The 20806-nt window shown below is 64.2% G+C and overlaps 2 protein-coding genes across 2 annotated transcripts; one reads left to right on the top strand and one right to left on the bottom strand.

Annotated features, from left to right (window-relative positions):
• Nucleotides 1–85: 85 nt before the first annotated feature.
• KCNK7 (potassium two pore domain channel subfamily K member 7) lies at nt 86–2531 on the top strand. The gene is made up of 3 exons (XM_056131568.1): nt 86–404; nt 1702–2100; nt 2326–2531. Exons 1-3 carry the CDS (start codon nt 86–88, stop codon nt 2529–2531), a joined length of 924 nt encoding a protein of 307 aa, XP_055987543.1.
• A 1255-nt stretch (nt 2532–3786) lies between these two features.
• Nucleotides 3787–20551, bottom strand: EHBP1L1 (EH domain binding protein 1 like 1). The gene is made up of 19 exons (XM_056132033.1): nt 20259–20551; nt 18321–18378; nt 18028–18123; nt 17643–17696; nt 17384–17562; nt 17174–17301; nt 16722–16757; nt 16569–16634; nt 16435–16475; nt 13948–14090; nt 13816–13864; nt 12441–13058; nt 6989–7058; nt 6838–6893; nt 6625–6748; nt 6390–6489; nt 4552–4625; nt 4345–4459; nt 3787–4216 (listed from the first exon to the last, which is right to left on the bottom strand). The coding sequence occupies exons 1-19, from the start codon at nt 20360–20362 to the stop codon at nt 4117–4119; spliced, it is 2211 nt and encodes a 736-aa protein (XP_055988008.1). The 5' UTR covers nt 20363–20551; the 3' UTR covers nt 3787–4116.
• Nucleotides 20552–20806: the final 255 nt, after the last annotated feature.

Here is a 20806-nt window from a genome sequence, read left to right as displayed (position 1 = left end):
GGCGCCTCCTCCCAGCCCCGCCCTGCCCAGCCCCTCCCACGCGCCTGTCCTGGAGCTCACACGGCACCCCAGGCTGGCGGCCACTATGGGGGGTCTCAGGCCCTGGGCCCGGTATGTGCTACTGGTGGGGGCCCACCTTCTCCTTCTGGGGCTTGGGGCCGCGGTGCTCCAGGGCCTGGAGGGACCCCCCGCCCGCCAGCTCCAGACCCAGCTCCAGGCTGAGCTGGCCACTTTCCAGGCACAGCACGGGGCCTGCCTGCCCCCCGGGGCCCTGGAGGAGCTGCTGGGTACCGCCTTGGCAGCCCAGGCCCACGGGGTCTCCAGCCCGGCCAACGGCTCCGAGGCCGAGACGTGGGACCTGCCTTCAGCCCTGCTCTTCGCCGCCAGCATCCTGACCACCACGGGTAAGGCCGCCCACGGCCCAGCAGGATGGGCTCCCGAGAGGGCGGCTTCCTGGGGTCCTCAGGGGTGCGGCCCTTCCCCCAGCCCGGCGCGCCAGAGCTGAGGCCCTCTCGGGCCTGACATCACAGTTGGGGCTCCCCACACCAAACACACCCCAACTGGTGCCTCAACTTCAGCTGCCAGCAGGGGTGTGGCCACCCCAGGACCGCCCCTGACATCCATCAGAGACCGGGAGAGGCACCCGGACCCCACGGCCCCGAGGGGAAGCGCCAAACAAGTGGGGCGGAGTGGATTTTGGACAGGCAACCTGAGAAACTGGGGGTACAGATTAGAATCACCAACCAAGGAGGGGACACAGGGAAGGCTTCCGGCGGGAGGAAGCCCCACTGAGGTCCCAGCCTGTGACCGAGGCCAAAGGGCACAACTGAGGCCTGTAGGACTTCTCAGCAGAGGGCATGGTTCTGTGCCCAGGCCCAGGGAGAAAGCCAGAGTGGCGATAGTCCTGGGGTGTCTATGGCGGGGGGCAGCGGGTATTGGTGGTGTTTTCCTGCAAAGTATCTCAGTATGTTTGAATTAAGGTCTGTCTTGCCAACTTCCATTGGAAAATCAGGAAACCTAGTGTGCCCGAGCAGGACCCCAGCAGGGCCACAATAGGCCAGAGGGCACCAGGCCTGCCCTCCTGGGCGCGCTGCGTACCTGCTCCGGGCGCCGCAGTCCCCACCACTCCCTCTTGCCTCACAGATGTCTCCCCCAGGCTCCCTCGGGGACTCGCGGATCCTGTTCTCCCAGCACGTCCCACTCCCTGCTCCCAGGCTCCCTGCCCTTGCACACGTTTTTCTTTTGCCTCTTGCGTTTTTCTTTTGCCTCTTGCGGCCCTCGCTGTCAGGTTTCCTGCCTGCCTCCCTCCGAAGGGCAGGGCCTGGGCACACCTGGGTTTCAGCACAGCTCGACTTCTAGGGAAATGAAAGAGCCTTGGTGGGTCTAGAGGTAGCTGGCAGGGGCAGGGCAGGGAGGGGCAGGACCCCTCTTCGGAAGTCAGCTGCGCCCAGAGCCGCGGGGCTGTGCCCAGGACTGTGTCACCTTCCCAGAAGACAGCAAGGACCGCGTCTTTGCATCCCTTCATTCCAGGAAAGCAGAGACCCCCAGGCCCCCTGACAAGTCCCCCCCAAGGGCCTGTACGGGCAATGTGCGGGCAGCCTTCCACAGGCAAGCCAAGCTGAAGGGGAGGCGGTAGCCACCCTCCAGAGACCCCCCCTGCTGGGCTCACTGCACTGCCCACCGGGCCTTTTTCTGTTCCAGGTTACGGCCACATGGCCCCACTGTCAGCCGGTGGAAAGGCTTTCTGCGTGCTCTATGCAGCCCTGGGGCTGCCCGCCTCCCTGGCCCTGGGGGCCACACTGCGCCACTGCCTGCTGCCAGCGCTCGGCCGCCCCTGCGCCTGGGTGGCCGGCCACTGGCAGCTGGGCCCGGCCCGGGCTGCACTGTTGCAGGCGGCTGGGCTGGGCCTCCTGGTGGCCGGTGTGTTCGGGCTGCTGCCAGCGCTGGTGCTGTGGGCCGTGCAGGGTGACTGCAGCCTCCTGAAGGCGCTCTACTTCTGCTTCGGGTCACTCAGCACCATTGGCCTGGGGGACCTGCTGCCCAGCCGGGGCCGCGGCCTGCACCCCGCGCTATACTACACTGGCCAGCTGGCACTTCTCGGTAAGCTGGCTCCCCCAGGGCGGCGGAGGGTGAGGGACTCGAACTCCCAGATGCCCAGGGGAGGCTGAGCCTCACAGGAGGAGGAACTCTGCCCGAGGGTATGGAGAGGGAGGGGGGGGCGCTTTTAAGAAACTTCTGAGCGGCACCCTGGAGGGTGGGTCCTCCTTGGGCGGGGTGGGGAGCGTCTGCACCCAGACCACCACCCTAGCTGCCTGTCTCCCCCAGGGTACTTGCTCCTGGGGCTCCTGGCCATGGTCTTGGCAGTGGAGACTTTCTCAGAGCTGCCTCAGGTCCGGGCCGTGGTGAACTTCTTCGGAGCAGGAGGCCCAGAGAGTGCTGAGGACCAAGCTGGCATCCTCGGGCAGGATGAGCTAGCTCTGAGCACCCAGCCACCTTCCTCCACAGCACCGGGACAAGCCCTGGCTAGCTAGGGGGGTCAGGTGACGGCTGGAAGCCGCGGGGGAAGCCTGGGAACCCTTTGGAAGGCGAATGTGACACTTCAGGGAAGAATGCACTCCTCCTGAAAAACAAAGGGGCAGAAAATCTGAAAAAATAAACATTTCTAAATCAAAGACGGGAGGGGATGTGGTTCAAAAAGCGGGGCGGGAGAAATAGTACAATGGGTAAAGCGCTCGCCTCACACTGGCATGAGGTGGGGGATGGGGTGTTCAATCCAGAGCCCTGGATATCGCTGGGTGTGGCACCAACCCCTCCCCAAAAAAATCACTTGAGTATATGTGTGCATGCAGAGCCCCAGGTTCGATCCCTGGTACTGCACTGGATACACACATCCCCCCTGGTCACCCCCTAACCCCCTCAAGCACTCAGCAATGAGCACCACTGGGTATGCTAAAACCTTTTTTTTTTTTTTTTTTGCTTTTTGGGTCACACCTGGCAATGCACAGGAGTTACTCCTGGCTCATGCACTCAGGAATTACCCTTGGCGGTGCCCAAGGGACCATATGGGATGCTGGGAATCGAACCCGGGTCGGCCGCGTGCATGGCAAACATCCTACCCGCTGTGCTATCACTCCAGCCCAAAACCTTTTTCTTTTTAGTTAATAAAATAGTAAAATTAGGGTTGGGGAGAGAGCTCAATCCCCAGCATCTCATGGTCCCTTCAGCATCACTGGGTGTGGCCCCCAAACAAAACAAGAAATCCATCCAAAAAATAAATCCGGGGGGGTCTGGAGCGATAGTACAGCGGGTAGGGCCTTTCTTTGCATGCAGCCGACCCGGGTTCGATTCCCAGCATCCCATAGGGTCCCCCCCCCTCCCGAGCACCGCCAGTACTAATTCCTGAGTTCAAAGGCAGGAGTAACCCCTGTGCATCGCTGAGTGTGACCCAAAAAGTAAATCCGGAAGGGCAGACGGTGGACGAGAGCACTGATCTCTCGAGCATTGCTGGAGCGCCCCAGGACTGCATGCCAAACTCTGCACCCCACGTCTGGCCCCTGCTAACAGAAAATGGCAACCACTCTGTCCCTCTCCTTTGAAGTGGGGCTTTGCTGCCGCGCATCTGGCTCCACCCCAACGCCCCCCTCCCCGCCACCCGCCCCCTCTGGAAGGCCTCCCGCGTCCGGTCCCGGCGCTGCCCGGCTGGGTCTTATCGCTGCCACCCCGCCCCCTTCCGGCTATTGAAAGCCCCAGGGGTCCCACAAAGGGCCGCGCCGAGTATCCGTGAAACTTTATTGCTCTGGAGGAACTGGAAGGAGAGAACGGGAGAGGGCGCAGCAGCGGGCACCCCAGTCCCCGGGCTGGCGGCGGGACGGCTTCCGCAGGACGCCCGAGGCCCCTGCCCATCCCCACGCGGCCCCACGAACACACACAAACACACACGCACAAACGGACGAATAAATAGGACTGGGCAGCGCCCAGCGAGGTCCCCCGACGGCTTCGCCCCGCCGGGCTCGAGTACCCCGCCTTCCCCTCTCGGGGCGACGGGCGGGCGCAGCATCGCGGGGTCTCCCGCGGGGTCCAGCAAAGCCGACGGCGCGGACCAACGGCGCTGCGGCCTCAGCTCAGCGCGCAGCGTTCCCGCCGGCTCAGCTGCCGGCTCAGCTTGCGACGCCGCTGCTCCAGGCCACGTTCCAGGCGCTCGTCCTCCTCCAGGGCGCTGTGTTGGGTTGGGGGCACATGGAAAAATAAGCCCAGCGTCGGGGGTCGGGGGGCCCTGCACCCCCGCACCGGTGCCTGGGTCCTCTCGCGGGCTCCCAGCCTGTAGCCCCTTGGGGCCCCACTCACATCCGTTCCTTGTGGTCCAAGTCCCGGACCAGCTCGTCGCGCTGGTTCACCAGTGACACCAGCTCCTCCAGTAAGAGCTGCTCACGGTGCTGCTGCGCTGTGGTCTTCAGCCAGTCTGAGGGCGGAATTGGGCTGAGGGTCAGGACGCCGCATGGTCCTGGGACCCCCGACCCCCCCCCAACGGCACCTCTGCCCCCAGTCTCCCACCGTCAGTGGCCAGCATGGCACGCAGCTCCCGACTCAGCAGCTCAAACCTCCGCTCCAAGTTCTGCTCCTCGATGCTAAGGGGAGAGGCCGGGGGTGAACTCAGGAGACGGGGAGCAGAAGGGGAGGCCCCCATCCAGCCTCAAGACCACCTGTGGATGGCCAGGCCCAGGTCACAGCTACCCCTTGATCCCAGCCGGCTTCCTGCCAACTATTCTCCAGCCATTGGGCATCTGGAGGTATATTTTAGAGAATGGGCATTTTTATTGTACCCCCTTTCAGACAAGCAGCAGAATGAGGCTGGTGAAAGTCTAGTGGACAGGCTTCCCTTGCATGTGGCTGACCCCAGTTCAGCCCCTGGTATCACACAGTGCCCCATGCATCACCAGGTGAAACCCTGGAGCCCTCTGGCATAGCCAGAGGGCCCCAGGGCACAGACAGCATCAAATTCTGGGCTGAAGTTGAACTGAAGCTCATTTATTGTCCTAAAATTCACCAGAGAAGGCCTCCAAACCCTCAGGGCACCACCTGGGAGCTCCCCGCCCACAAGAAAGGGAAAACACAGGAGGGATATAGCTTCAGTGGCTGCAGGTACCCAGCACCAAGGCAGCCCTGGGCTCATCCCTGCCCTCCATCTCTGGGTATGCCTCCCTTTCAGGGGAAAAAAAAAGGACAAACCCAACAGGATTTGGATGAACATTACTCAAACAGTGTTAGACTCAAATTATTCTCAAATTATTCTGAAAAATGATCCAAAATCCAAAAGGGAGGAACTTTCCTTTTTTTTTTTTTTTTTTTTTTTGCTTTTTTTTGGTCACACCCAGCAATTCTCAGGAGTTACTCCTGGCAGTGCTTGGGGGACCATATGGGATGCCGGGGATCGAACCTGGGTCGGCCGCATGCAAGGCAAACGCCCTACCCGCTGTACTATCACTCCGGTCCCAAGGGAGGGACTTTCTTCATCGCTCAACAGGCTGGGCACATGTAGGAGGCCCAGGTTTGATCCTCGGTACCACCTGTCCTCTGAGCACTGCAGAGAGCAACCCCCAGCACAAAATCCAAAAGGGACACAATAGGCTTCCTCCTCCAGGCAGCAAGAGCAAGACCTGAGAGCAGGGTGGTCTCCAGATCTCTTTGTGACTTGGTTTTCCTTATCAGGGAAGGGAAGGATGCTTAGCCCTAACCTCCATGAGCAGTGATTTTCTCTGGACCTTGGTGTTCTCCTTAAAAAGAGAACAACATTGGTAAAAAGAGGAAAACATTGTTAAAAACTGTCGCCAGGATTTTCAATAGGAAACCATCAGCCAGGGCTAGAGTGAAAGTGCAGCAGTTAATGCGCTCACTTTGCTGACCCGGGTTCAATTCCCTGAACCCCATATGGTCCTCTGAGTCCAGGAGTCATCCCTGAGCGCAGAGCCAGGAGTAAATCCTGAGCACCGCTGGGAGTGGCCCAAAAACAAACACGAAAAGAAAACAATCAAGAGGCTGAGCGAATTTTCAAAAGATCTTCACAGAAAGAGGGAGGCAGTAATCATAGTAAGTGGAGTAGCTGATTCCCTCCGCTCTGCTGGCCCGGACATGAGGTGGGGGCGGGCTGAGTCAGGGCCTGGACATGACTGGAGCAGGCAGGGCGGGGCCCGGACAGGAGGCGGCCTGGCAGGGCAGGCCTGGACCTGAAGGGCCCTGATGAGTAGGGGCCAGGAAGAGAGGCAAGGTGAGGAGGTAGGCGGGAGGGGCGGAGCCTGGTCTGGGGGCGGGGCCTGGCTCTGGGAGGCGGGGTCTGAGAGCGCGTGTGGGCGGGGTCTGGCGGCGGGGGCGGGGCCTGAAAGTGGGGCACTCACAGCAGCTGCAGCTGGTCCTGCCTCCGGATCAGCGCGTTCTTCTTGTTGACCAGAGTGAACCACTCCTGAATCAGGACCTCCTCCTGCAGCTTGTTGGCCCCTGAAGCCGGTGGCGGCAGTTAGCAGGTCTGCCTGAGTGTCTGGGCAGGGGAGGGCGCTGGTCCCCCCACTTAGGGCATCCCAGGGACCAGGGCTGTCCGCCCCCCCGCCCCAGAGGGAACCCTCCCCGGCGCACCCGACTCCATCAGGCTCCTCAGCTGCGTCTCCACCTCAGCCGCCCGCCCGTCGATCTGCCGCTGCTCCTGCTCCAGCGCCTGCAGCTCCGCGCACACGTACTGACTCGTGTCCTGGAACCGTTGCTGGGGACACGAGGGAGGGGGCTCAACCCGGGCCCGCCCGTGGTGCCCCCCACCCCGCCAGTCCCCCCCCTCCCCGCAGCTCTCCTTACCAGCCCAGCCTCCTCCCCGGGGCTTGGGGGGGGCTCCTCCAACGGGGGGCTCCCATCTGCAGACAGAAACCAGGTTGAGGTTCCCCTGACACCTACACCCCCAGAGGTCCCCAGCTCAGGATGTGGTTTGCACCGCTGCCAGATTACTCACCAGGAGCCGGTTTGGGGGCTGCGGCTGTGGGGGAGCCAGGGTCAGAGCCAGGGTCAGAGCTGAGGCTTTCCTGTGGGGGATGGGAGGGTGGAGCTGCCTCTCCAGTCGTCCTGGCACAGGACAGCCCCCCAACACCCCCTGAGCAAAAGCACATCCCCACAAAGGCAGTCCCTTTTTTTTTTCCTTTTTGGATCACACCCAACGATGCACAGGGGCTACTCCTGGCTCTGCACTCAGGAATTACTCCTGGCAGTGCTCAGGGAACCATATGGGATGCTGGGAATCGAACCCGGGTCGGCTGCGTGCAAGGCAAATGCCCTCCCTGCTGTGCTATTGCTCCAGCCCCTACAAAGGCTGTCTTGAGCCCTCCCTGGCCATTTCCATTTCTGGGGCCTAGTGAAATTTTTGTTTCTTTTGGGTCACACCTGGCAATGTTCAGGGGTTACTCCTGGCTCTGCACTCAGGAATCACTCCTGGCCGTGCTCGGGGGATCGTATGGGATGCTGGGAATTGAACCCACGTCGGCTGTATGCAAGGCCCTCCCCGCTGTGCTATCTCTCCAGACGCTAATAGAAGTTTTTTGTTCTTTGGGGGTGGGGCTACCATGGGCGGTGCTCTGGGGATACTCCCAGGTCCCATGCTGCGTTGGGGGGGCGAGTCTGTGGCCCCCGCATACCAGGTCTGCACTCCAGCCCTCTGCACCGTCTCCCTGACCTCCTCATGAGTGTAGGCGGGAGGGGGCTGGGAAGGGCCCTGTTGCCCTCCTACTCCCTCACATCAGCACTGCCTCCAGGGCACCCCCACGGCCCTTAGCCACACGGAGCCGATTTCGGGACCCTGCGCCTGCACCTCCTTCTCCTGGCCAACAGGGGGCACCCCCAGCTATAGCAATTCTCACTGCCGGGGCCTGGACATCACCAGAGCGGACGGTGGGAAGGGCAGCACCCCTGCGGCAAGCTCTGAACCCCTGTATGATTCTCCAGCTCTCTTCCAGCCTTCAGGGCCATCTGCCCAGCGCTCCTGGGGCCGCGTTCCCCACAAACCACTGTTTAGGCCGTGGCCAGTAGCTTCCTCCTTACCGCTGCCACCACGCCCTCCTGCTAGCCAATTCAAGCCACAACCGAGAGGTCTTCCTCACCCCTGCGCCCCACTGGCAGCACGCCGCCCCCCTCACCTCTAGGCCCAATCCTCAACTCTCACCACCCTGAACCCCACGGGACGAGTCACTCTGACCACCATCGGCCTTTCACTTCCCCAAAGGATGTCACCAGCCTGGGCTGTCAGCACGAAAGGAACCTTCCAGACCCCACTCCACACAGAGGGCCCGTCGGGCTCCCTTGGGGCCTTTCAGCCTCCCCGAGCCCCCCACCCCACCCCAGGCTGGGCCCTGATGGGTCCTCCTGGCCCACCCCATCCCAGGACTCATGTCCCTGCCCAAAAAGGTCCCCTGCTGACTAGCTGTTCACAGAGCTCCAGTCTCCCTCTCCAGAAGTGGAACCCGGGTCTCCTGTGGGCCTGGCGAACCCAAAGGGCTTGTCCTGGTGCTTTGCTCCCCATCTGCCATTCACCTGAGCTCGGGACACCCACTGGGTCTCTGGAACCCCGGAATTTCACGGCACTAGGAAGGCTCTGGAGGAAATAAATGCGGGGTGCCCAAGGCACCTGTCTCTGCACAGAGGAGTCACACCTGATGGGGCTTGGGGGACCATATGGGGTGCCAGTTGGCCACATGCAAGGCAAGTGCCTTACTTGTTGTACTATCTCACTGGTAGCCACGATTCCTCGCTTTTTTGGGGGGGAGCCACCCTCGGCAGTGCTCAGAGCTTACTACTCAGGGATCGTTCCTCACAGGGTTGGGAGACCATATGGGATGCCAGGGATGAAATCCGGGGTCAGCCACGTGCAAGGCAAGCACCTACCTGCTATACTATCACTCAGGCCCTGTTCCCATTTTATTTTATTTTTGGCTTTGGGGCGCCATACCTGGCGTTGCTCTGCACTCATGAATTACTCCTAAGAGGCTCCGGGGACCATATGGAATGTTGGAGATGAAATCCAGGAAGGCCGCACGCAAGGCAAATGCCCTCCTCACTGTCATCACTCCAGCCCCGCTCCCCGTTTTTTTTCTTTTTGGGTCACACCCGGCGATGCTCAGGGGTTACACCTGACTTTTTACCCAGGAATCACTCCTGGCAGTGCTCGGGGGACCATATGGGATGCTGGGAATCGAACCCGGGTCGGCTGCGTTCAAGGCAAACGCTCCAGCCCCTCCCCATTTTTAACAGCACCTCAGAGCCATGCCAGGGAACTCAGCTCAGCATCTCATTCTCAGGGAAAGAGTCCAGAAAGAAACTTGGAGCGATCACTGGATCATTGGGGACCACCCAGCCTGTCAGTAGCTCTTGGCCAGCAGAGGGCGCCACCGAGTCCATGGCACAACCCCTTCCTTGGTCCCTCCACCCCCTCCAAAAAAAAAAAATTTCCTTTGCCTTTCTTCTCCCGGAGCCCCAAGGAAACCATTCCTCCCTGGACTGGGAGGAGCGGTTGGGGGGCTTCAGGGACAGGTACACCCAGGGAACCTCCACACAGCAGGCAGAGGCTCGGGGACCCAGGCCTGGGAAAACCCAGTCTCAGCCCCGCAGTGCTGACTCACGCCCTACCGGGATGTCTCTGCCTCAGGCAGGCCCAAAAGCCCCTTTCACAGTCCCTCCCCAAGCAGCTCCACCAGCCTCCTGGGTGAGACTTCGGCCACACCCAGGCAGACAAGTGCCTGACCCCAGCCCCCTCTGGGATTTGGGGAGGGCTCTGAATTCTGACCACCTCCCCCCACACATGAAGGTTTCCAGAGTAGGGGTCGTGGGACTGAGACCCCTCCAGTCTGTGGGTGAAACATCTCCTGGGAGACCAGGCTGGACTCTCCCTTTTCATTTTGTTTTATCTTGTCTTCGTTTGGGGCCCTCACCTGGCAGAGCCCAGGGCTCACTCCTGGAGGGTTTGAGAAACTATCTGGGGTGCTGGGAAATTAAACCCGGATTGGCCGTGTGCAAGTGCCTTTCCTGTTGTGCTATTGTTCCAGCCCCCCCCCTTTTTTTTGGTTTGGGGGCCTCATCTGGCAGTGCTCAGGGGCTACTCCTAGTCCAGGGTCAGGGACTGAACGGGGGTTTCCTGCAGACAGAGCATCGCCCACCACCACCAAGTGGCTGCTGCCTCAGAAAACCTTTCCCAGGGGCTGAAGTGATAGCACAGTGGGTAGGGCGTTTGCCTTGCATGCAGCCGACCCGGGTTCGATTCCCAGCATCCTATATGGTCCCCCGAGCACTGCCAGGAGTGATTTCTGAGTGCAGAGCCAGGAGTAACCCCTGTGCAATGCCCGGGTGTGACCCAAAAAAGAAAAAAAAAAAAGAAAGCCTTTCCCGGCTTATCCCTCGAGGAGAAGGCTCCTGGCACCTCATCTTGGACATAAAGAGGTGCTGGCACCCGCTAGGGAGATATGTCCAGGGCCTGGGCAGCTGGTCCCGGGGTTCCCGCCCCTCCTGCACCCTGGGGGAGGGGCCTTCCTGCCTCCCACTCCCAGGCTCCACCCTGTCTCAGCTCCTGACCTCGCTGGCGAGATCTCATGGTCCCCAAAGAGCCCCAAGCCTTTCCTGGCCGCATTTTTTCCTTGGGCAGCCGCTCCACCCCCCACCCCAGTTGGCAGCTCCTCCCCCCTCCCCGTGGGCTCCTGGGAAATCCTGCCCAGCCCAGCCCCCCTCAAGTGGCTGCTGCCTCAGAAAACCTTTTGGAGTTCATCCCCTCCTTTCCTTCAAACTCCGCGGGCTGGGGCAGAGGGAGAGCACGGGGTTTGCGGGGGAGGGGGAGTGCCTGCTTTGCGCGTGCGCACTGCACTGTGTGGCCAACCCGTTTCCAATTCCCGGCCCCACACCTGGAAGAGCACTGTCAGGAAGGGGTCCCTGAGCGCACAGCCAGGAGGAAGCCCCGAGTATGACAGGTAAGGCATACAACAGCCCCCACACCCCTCAAAAAAAATCAGGGGTCAGAGCCAGGGAGATGGTTCCAAGGGACAGAGCACAGGATTTGCACACAGGAGGTTTGGGTTTGATCCCAGCACTACATGATCCCCTGGGCACCTCAGGGTGCACACACAGATCCAGGTACGGCCCGCAAATAAAACAAAGTAAAAAAAAAAAAATCAGGGGCAGGAGAGATAGTGCAGCAGGCAGGGTCCTTGCCCTTGCACAAACACGACCAACCCGGGTTCATTCCCAAGTTTGATTCTGGTCCCTCGAGCCCCACCAGTAGTGAGCCCTGAACACTGCTGGGTATGACCTAGGGGTGATCCCCGGGTAGCTAACAGTATCCAGGGGCCGAGACTGCGCCCTGCTTTTGCCTCTGCGGGAGTTCAGGCAAGTCTCTCCTCAGCAGTGTCCACGTGACACCCTGGAGCCTTCCCTGAGGCCTGAGGCTGGTGGGGCCTGAAGACCCCCAGCTCCAAACTGCGAGAAGGGAAGAACGGAATGAGGATTCAGGGTCGGACCAGCACTTGGGGGATGGGGGGAGAGGGGATGGAGCACGTGTCTCCTGGATCTACCCCCACACCTGCAGGGTCCCCTGAGGCCCTCTGAGCCCCAAGAAAATATTCAAGGTCAGAGAATGTTGGGGTTCAGACTCCCTGCCTCTAGCCTGAAGGACAGGAGTGGGTATAGCTTGGTTGGGAGAGAGGAAAGAAACGCCCCATCCCCTTGGACAGACCTCAGAGGGCTGCGTGCTGAACCCATGCGCTGCCACCCGACCCCGCAGAGCTGCTTAAGCATGGGGCTCAGAGGAAACCGCCAGGCTGAACCCTAGAATGTGCACGCACCCGCGTGCACACACGAACACATGCATGCACACACACGCACGTATGTGCACACACAAGCACGCGCAAACGCACTCATGCATGCGCACGCGCGTACACGCACACATGCACGCACACACACGCACGTACGCGCACACACAAGCACGCGCGAACGCACTCATGCATGCACACGAGCGAACGCACACATGCACGCACACACACGCACGTACGCGCACACACAAACACGCGCGAACGCACTCATGCATGCGCACGCGCATACACGCACACATGCACGCACACACGCACGTACGCGCACACACAGGCACGCGCGAACGCACACATGCACGCACACACACGCACGTACGCGCACACACAAGCACGCGCAAACACTCATGCATGCGCACGCGCGGACGCACACATGCACACTTACACACACATGCACGCACAGACAAAGACCAGCGGGAAGAAGAAATATCCCAAGGCTGAGTGCAAAGCCTGGAATCCTGCCTCCACTATTGGGCTGCCGCTGGGGGTGTCTGCAGGGCCTCCGGTGACGCGCCCCTTCTTCCCATCTGAAAGCACAGCCTGGGTCCCCCAGTCCCCGCCGCCCTGTCTTACCGTGGCCGCGGCGTCGGGGTCCTCGGCCGAGCAGGAGTTGCTGTTCCGCAGCCGCGAGCGGCGCTTCTTCAGCAGGTCGGCGTCGCGCACGTGGGAGAAGGAGCCGTGGGCGCGCGGCGGGGGCACCGGGCCCGCCTCGCCGTTCACCGACGGCCGCCGCAGCTTCACGCCCGGCGCCCCCGCTCCGTTCACCAGCCCTTCGGCCGGGGCTGACGCCGTCCGGGGTCCGTCGGCTGGAGGAGGCTCCGCTGGGCGAGCCTCGGGGGCGGCCGCTGGGGGCTCCTGGGAGGGCGCCGTGTCGGCGCGGGGCTCCGGCTCCGTCGGCTTTGAGGGTTCCGGGGGCGACTCAACCCGGTGCTCGCGCAGCCGCTGCGCCAGGTCGCCCGCGTCCAGCGGGTCCAGGGGGTCGGGCGGGCTGGGCTGGGTGCCCGCCACGCGGTATGTGCCCGTGCCCCCACCGCCCTCCAGCTGCACCAGCTGCAGCTCCTGCCCCGTGCAGAAGGCGCGGATCTGACACAGGTACGTCATGACGATGAGCTTGTCGGGCACCGACAGCAGCACCATGTCCGCGGGCTCCAGCAGCCGCGACACGCCCAGCGCCGCGAAACCATCAAAGGCCTAGGAAGGGGGCCGGGGTCAGGGACCGGAGCGCGGGGGTGCGGGGTCGGGGTGGGGGTTCCGGCTGCTCGCAGGCCTCAGGGTTTGCCTAACCACGCCCGCCGCCCCTTGGGGGGAAATCTGACCTCACCCTCCCCTCCCGTTTCCCCCCCCCCCCCCCCCCCCGCACCCACATACCAATGTGAGGTTTTGGAAAAATAAACATGCTTTTCAAAAATTAAAAAAAAAAAACAGACTGGGCTGGGTAGATGGTCCAAAGGAGGATTGGGATTCAAAGGTGCGCCATGGGGGAGGGGGGTGGGCGATGGAGCGATAGCACAGCGGGGAGGGCGTCTGCCTTGCTCAGTGGACTTAGGTTCGATTCCCAGCACCCCATGTGGTCCCCTGAGCACCGCCAGGAGTAATTCCTGAGTGCAGAGCCAGGAGTAACCCCTGTGCATGGCCGGGTGTGACCCAAGAAGCAAAAAAAAAAAAAGGTGTGCCTGGCTGGACCCCAGAGTCACATGGTCCCACCGCAGCCCCAAGCTCCTCATGGCTGTGGCCCCCAAGCCCAGCAAAACATCCCTAAAGGGCCGGAGAGGTGGCCCAGCGTCAGTGTCCGCTTATGTCGGCCCCAGGTTTCATCCCTGCCCCCATAAGTTTTTAAAAAGGAGGGGGCGGGGACTGGAGCCAGAGTCCATGGGGGAGGGCGTTTGCCTTGCAGACGGCCAACCCCGGTTCGATTGCCAGCATCCCGGGGACCCAGACTCCGTCTCACCTGCTTGTTGTTCTGCTTGATGTTGAGCGGATCTAGGGAGGCGTAGTCGCTGCAGGGAGAGCCCAGTCAGCGGGCGGGCACCCCCACCGCCTCTCCCTGTCCCCCGCCTGTCCCCCTCCCACCACTGCTCACATCTTGTCCGGGTAGAATCGGTGCAGGATGGCACAGAAGGCCAATCCGTTGCGCCAGGAGGTGGTGAAGTTGGTGACACGGACGCCCCGGTAGCCGGCAGTGACTTGCTGACACCACTCCAGCAGCGACTGGCTGGAACTGACCTGGGGACACAAGGGTGGGGACATGGAACGCGCGCCCGCGCCCCAGCGCTCAGCCACGGAGCGGTCTCGGCTCTGAGTCTGCAGAGGCCCCCAGCGAACATGGCCCAGCGGCGCCCAGGAAGGGGGACGCAAACGGGGTTCCAGCTCCGGGAATGATCCGCCAAGATCACCCCCAACGGTCAGCAGCCCCAGCCAGGCAAGGTTGGAGATCCACAGCAGTCACCCCCAGGGTCAGTCCAGAAACGCAGCGCTGGGCAAGCTCACTCCATGCAGCCCGGGACGGCAGGGCGGGGCGCCGGGAACCCCGAGGGAGGAGGGGACAGGGCGGCTCGGAGGCCTCCATGCAGAGCTGCGGACACAGCGCCCGGCCCGCCCTACCTGGCTTCCCCGCGGCCTCCCGTCCTCTTCAGCCCCCTCCGGGGAAGAGGGTCGGGGCCCCCCTGGCCCTGCCCCACTGGCCACCTGCGCCCCGATCCCACTGGACTCGGGGGGATTGTCTAAGGCCCCAGACTCTGCTTCCTGGCCCTCAACACTACTACCAGCCTGGCTCTCGGGGGCACCTGGCACCCCCGTCTCTCCTTCCTGGGCTCCCCAAGCTCCAGACTCTGCCTCGGAAGCCCCTAGACCCTCCACTTCGGGGGTTCCCAAAACTGTGGCTTCTACTCCCTGGGGCCCCGAAACGCCAGGCTTACTCATCGGGGTCCTTGGAGCCTCCTCTTGGAGGGTCCCCCTGAGTCCAGTTTCTGCCTCATGGACCCCCAACATCTCAGTCTTGGCCTTCTCGGCCTCAGTAACTTCCGGTTCTGTCGGATGGGTCCCCAGATTCTCAGCGTCTGGCCCTGCTGCCCCCGCTTTTGTCTCCTCAAAGCCTGCTGGAACAGCGTCTGCCTCTGAGCGCCCCACTGCAGGCTCCGGGCTGGCCAAGAGCTGGGGTCCGGGGAGCTCTCCTCCTGCCTCCTGCGCCCCCGATACCTGAGGTCCTACCCTCTCGGTCTGGAACCTGGGAACCCCAGGAGGCTCTACTTCCAGTTCCTGGCTTCCTGTGACCTCAGACTGTCTCCCCGAGATCCCTGAAAACCCCCCTTCCCTCTCGGGGCTCCCTCGTACCTCAGTCCCTATCTCCAGCACCCCAGAACCGTCCGGGACAGTCTCCTGGGCCCCTGCCCCTCCAAATTCAGCCACTGCAGCGGCTGTGCTGGGTCCCCCAGACTGACCAGGCAGTGCCTGGGGTCCCCGCATCTCAGGGCCCTCTGCCCCCTGGGTCTCCATCGGCAGCACCCCTACACCCCCGGCTTCTGGTTTCTGGGCCTCCAGCTCCTGAGTCACTACGGGCCCATCCCCCTCCCCGCCCTGACCCACTGGTTTCGTAGCCCCACACTCCTGAGCCCCCCGTTCCTGAGGCTCTGTCACCCCAGCATCTGCCCCCAGGACCCTGGAATTGCCTACACTTGCTTCCCAGACCCCCGGAACCCCAGACTCGGCTCCCTGGTCAGCTGCCCGTGGGATCCCCTGAGACCAGCTCACCTGGGGCCCTGCGCTGGCTGGGCTGACCGCGGGGGCCGGCCCCAGGTCTGTCCCTGCAGCAGCCGGGGCTCCGCCCCTGGCCTCCGCACCCTCTCTCTCCTGCCCTGCAGCTGCCCCGGCCCCCTTGGGGTCGTCCACAGGTCCAGTGGGTCCGGGTGGGCATAGCACTGGGGGGCCCTCACCCTGACTCCTGAGCCTGATCTTCCCCTGAGACCCCCTGGGAGGGGCCTCAGGAGCACCTCCGAGCGCTGCCTCAGAGGTCTCTCTCGCAGCCTTGGGGCTCTCGGCATCGAGGGGACCCACCTTGGACCCCGTGTCCCCAGCCTGGGCCTCTGACGCCTGCGTGAGGCCGGCTCTGTCTCCTGTGCCCTGCCCGGAGCCCCCCTCCTCTGCCCTGGTGCCCGGGGGGTACGTCCTGCCGGGCATCTCCCTAGCGTGTCCCTCTCTTCCTGGGGGAGTCCCCGAGGGCTCGGGGACCTGCTGCTCCCCTTGAGGGCCTGGGGACCAGGGGGCGTCGGGGCCTTTCCGGAGCCGAGGGGCCGGGGTGGGGGCTGCGTCTGGGCGTGGCCGTCTCGAGAGTCTGCAGAGAGAGCGGGAAGGGGCGTTGCGAGATTCACAGGGGCGCCCCCAGCCTCAGCCCCGCACCTGACGGCCCACACACTTGCCAGGGAGGGGGAAACGCCGTTTCCCAAGCTCACCTCGTCTCTGGTGGGGTTCCCGGGGGCCTGGGAGCCTCAGGCCCCCCCTGGCCCCCTGTGACAGCGGCAGGTTCTGAGCCTGAGCCCCGGGATGCTCTGCTGGGCGGCGCAGGGGCACTCACAGGGGCCGGGCTGGCGGCCTCAGCGCTGGAGGGGCTGGTGACTGGGGGGAAGGGCAGAAAGGAGGGGTGCTAAGGCCAGGACCCCGTCACGGTTGGGGGCGTCCGTGCCACCTTCACCCCAGTCTATGCCTTACCTGCCTGCCGGGGCTGGCCCTGGCCCTCCTCCACTTTGCAAAGGGTCTTCGGCTCCAGAGAAGGATCTGAGGGTCGGGTGCAGACAGGGGGCCATGAGCTCAGATCTGTGGGTCGGACCCTGTCCCCAGCCTCCTCTGGCGGGCTCAGCCTACCTGGGATATGCCCCAGCTTTAGGGCAGCGCCCCGGCCTGCAGGAGAGACAGTCCCAGAGATGGAGAGAGAGAGAGAGAGAGAGAGAGAGAGAGAGAGAGAGAGAGAGAGAGTGAGAGAGAAGAAAAGAGAGAGGGGGGAGGGGAGGAGGGGAGAGGGAGGGAGGGAGAGGGGGAAGGGAAACAGCCCGTGCAGGGGTGGGGCCCGGGAAAGGGGAGCTGGTGGGGTGCTGAGGAGCTGACTCAGGGACTCGGGCCTGGGCAGGTACCCAGCAGGGGCAAAGAAGGGGTGCTGGGGGGCACCTGCAGAAACGTGGCAGGAAGCTGGGCCCCCAGGGGCCAAGTCTGTTGTCCCCTCAGAGCTGGGGGAAGCCCGTGCGCTCCCATGTGGGGACACAGCTGACCCCGGCGGGCCCCCTGAGGGGAGCCTGGCCCCCAGAAGGCTGGAATCGCACCTGGCAGGGTGCCCCGGGCCCGGCCCTCGGGGGTCTCCTCCTGGTCGCTCTCGGCGAAGTCATTCAGGTCGCCCACGTCGCAGGGCTTCACGCTCATGAGGCTGGCCAGGCTCTGCATGTCGTCGTCGCTGCGGTGGGGACGGGGATGCGGCAGGATGAGGGGGCGGCAGGGGCAGGGCGGGCAGGGGTGGGGCAGGCAGGGGCACTCACGTGGCACGGCCCTCACGCAGCAGCACGCCCGACAGCGTCAGGCTCAGCTCGGCATGAACCACCTTCACCGACCGGGGCTTCAGCCGCAGCCGCAGCGGGACCTGGGCGGGCACCGGCCCCGCGTGGCGGGCCAAGTCCACCTCGGCCGTGGCCAGCACTTTCCGCTGCCCCTTGGACTCCTGGGAGGGGAGGGGGAGCGCATCAGGGGAGTCCTGGAGCCTCCCAAGACCCCAGAGCCCAGCTCATCTCGGACACTCACATTCTCGATAATAAACGTCCACTCTTTGGCCTCATACTGGTCCACGTGGGGGTCCTGGGAAAGGGGGACATGGATGAACTCAGGGACTGGCAGGGCGCTGACCCAGGAGGTGCTTTTCCCAGGTGGGGCCTTTAGAGGGGTCTCCTGATGTTTCCCCGATTCCCTTGGTGCCAACAAGTGCTGCCTCCTCCAAGGAGACCTCCTGGATTCCTCCCACTGGCTAACTCCACACCTACCACAATTCTCCTTCTCGCCCCTCTACACTCTCCTCTTTGCATTAGCCACCAAGGGACTCCCCCCCGCCCCCCACACACACTGTGGCGACCTGAGGCTACAGTGATCCTCCCCTTCCCCATCTAGGCAGGGACAGGGGCTAGAGACTCACCCTGTAGAGGGTCACAGAGATGTCCACGTTCTCGGGGACCATCCATACCACGGTGCCCCGATACGGGTTCTGGATGCCCGGCTGCCAGCTGTGGGCCTGCAGTGGGAGGTCAGAATCTCCCCAAAACAAAGCTCCACCCCACCCCGCACTTCCATCCCACCCTGACACCATCTTTTCCCACCTTCGATGGAATCTGACCGGAAGCTGGTCCCCCTGTCCCAATACCTGCTTTCCCGGCCCCCTCCAGTGCCCTCCCCCACCCTGCGGAGCCCACCCCTCAACATCAGCCCCACCTTGGAGCAGACGCGCCGGTTCCGCCGGGTCCACACCACCACCAGCTTATCCGGCTGCCTGTGGGGTAAGGCGGGCAGAGAGGGGCTTCTCAGCGGGGACCCCCAGGTTGTCCCTCTGCCCACGGCCCTCCCCCCGGAGAGGGCCGGACAGCTCCTTATCTGGGCTGGCCAGGAGCAGGTGGGGCCATGCAGGCACTGAGACACAGCCATGGGGGACACACGTGGGACAGACGCTAAGCCCAGTGAGGACGGGGAAGGGGTGGCATGGGGGACACACGCTCGCTCTACTTGCACTATTTGCCCCTGCGGGCCCTGACCCCCGGCCACGGACAGACCAGAGCCTGCGGGCAGAGCGCACAGTCCCAGGGAAAGCTCACGCGTGGACAGGTGTCCTGGGGGAGAAGGTCAGGGAGTTGCAGGTAGGGGGGCTGAGGGGTCATCGCTCCTTGCTCTTGGGGGTCTAACAGAGGCCTGCCTGGGGGTCAGCCACGTGCCGCCTGAGGCCCCGAGGGGAAGCCAGGAGCCTGGATGGGCCACTGTGACGCAGTCCTGACACCAAGGGGCACGGGGGCAGCTGTCCAGGGGGATTTGAGCTGAACCCCATATGCCAGGCTGACTTGGAGAGATGTGGGGGGGCCAGAGTAGGGATGGAGCCTGGAGGAAGCCCGACCGTGGCCAGACCTTGGGGCAAGGGAGGGCCCCTGGGCCTGGGGGGCGGTCCACCCGCTGCCTGGCTGGCCATGGGGCTGGGCGTGAGCGCTCCACACAAGGCCAGGTCACTGGGATTCGGGGTCGGCCTCTCAGGATGCCGAGGTCACCCCAGTCGCGCGCAGGGAGCAGGCCCAGAGGCTTTCCCAGAAAGGGGAAGGAGTGTGTCCGGGCAGGGCGGGTGCGGCCGGGCCTCCAGGAGCCCTACCCGCCCCCCCGCACTGACTCAGACGCGCTGCCCACACCCCAGCTGCTTCCCAGGACTGAGCCCAGCGTCCCCGGCCCCACCCGATGCCAGGGCAGAGGGCAGAGGCCAGAGTTCCACTCCAGCTCCGCACGTGTCTGTTGGCTGTCCTGTCCTCTTGGGGACCCCTCATGTACTGCCAGTCGGGGGCCCAGCAACAGGCCCCGGGACCCTTTCCTCACTCCCCTTTCTGGGCGCCATGGCCCCTTCGTGCCCCTAGTAGCCTTCCCCCGGAGCCTAAATTTAGCCCTGCCAGGCGGGAGAGGCCCCCACAGCTGTGCCCTAAGCCAGCCAAGGGAAGCTGACACCAGCCCGCTCGTATATTTAGGGCGTGACGCAGTGCCCCGGGCAGCTGCTGGTAGGGGCAAGTGAAGGAGATGCCCTGGGCCAGGCCCGCAGTGGCGAGGGGCCCACCACCTCCGGGCCCACCACCTCGGGCCCTCAGTCCCCTTTAAGCCGCTCCCGCCTCCCTCCTCAGCCCTCCCAGCGCTCAGTTTCCCCTTTTAAGGGCATGCGGGGCCTTTTCCAGCCGGCCCAGGGCCCAGGGCAGCTGGGGGGGGGGGGGGGTGTTCTTCTGGTTCCAGGGCTGGAGGGGAGAGGGGGAGGCATCCTTCTTCTTGGCGGGGCTGGGTCCCTGGAGGTGGCCATCCGGGCTGGAGCGGGGTCATCACAGACCTCAGAACTTGCCCCGCGGCCCAGGCGGCCCCCATCAGCTCGGCCCAGGCGGCCCCCATCAGCCCTCAGGCCCAAATGAACGGAGGCCTCCGCTCGGCCGGGCCGCGAGCTCAGCGGCTGCTCAGAAGCCCGGACTCTGGCCCCGGCGGCCTCCCGGGGAGCCGTCACCTCGACACCCCCAACGCCGCCCCACCGCCCCCTCTGCAAGGGCAGGCTGGAGCGCCCACGTCTGGGGGCCGCGCGGGGGAGGCAGGACCCCCTCGCGGGGCGCACGGGGTCCCGCAGGCCGGGGGGCGCCTCGCCCCACTCACCATTTCTTGGTGCACTCCACCACCAGCTCGTGGTAACAGGCCACGAACTGGAACTTGGCGGCCCGCTTGCCCACGCGCTGCAGGCGCTTCCACACCGAGGTCATGGTCCCCGCCGCCCCTCTGCCCGCAGCTCAGACGCGGGGCTCCGGCGGGGCCGGCTCCCCATGGGCTCCCGGGCGCCCCTGGGCGCCGCCCGCCCCGTCCGTGCGGAGTGTCCGCGGCCCGCAGCGGCGCCCGCCGGGGGTCCAGCCGCGTCCGCCGCGTCTCGGGGCGCGTCGGGTGGCCGCAGCGGAGCGCCGAGCGCGCCGTTTCCTGGAGCCGCACCCCCGTCGGCGGCCGGGGCGGGGCTCCGAGGGGGCGGGGGCCGGCGCGAGTGGGGGCGGGGCGGCCCGGCTTCCGGGGCCTGGCGGGGCCACCGGGGGACCCCGAGGGGGTGCGGCCCCGAGCGCGCGCCGGCCGCCGGCCAGGGGGGGCCGCCTCCCTTCCTGCCGCCGCCCTGGAAGGGGCGTCCGGGCGTCCCCATTTCACAGGCTGGGGAAACCGAGACC

This window comes from Sorex fumeus, unplaced genomic scaffold, assembly GCF_029834395.1.
Source record: "Sorex fumeus unplaced genomic scaffold, SorFum_2.1 ptg000093l, whole genome shotgun sequence".
Taxonomy (NCBI): domain Eukaryota; kingdom Metazoa; phylum Chordata; class Mammalia; order Eulipotyphla; family Soricidae; genus Sorex; species Sorex fumeus.
The sequence above is the reverse complement of the archived record's forward strand: the minus strand, read 5'-3'. Positions and strand labels throughout refer to the sequence as shown.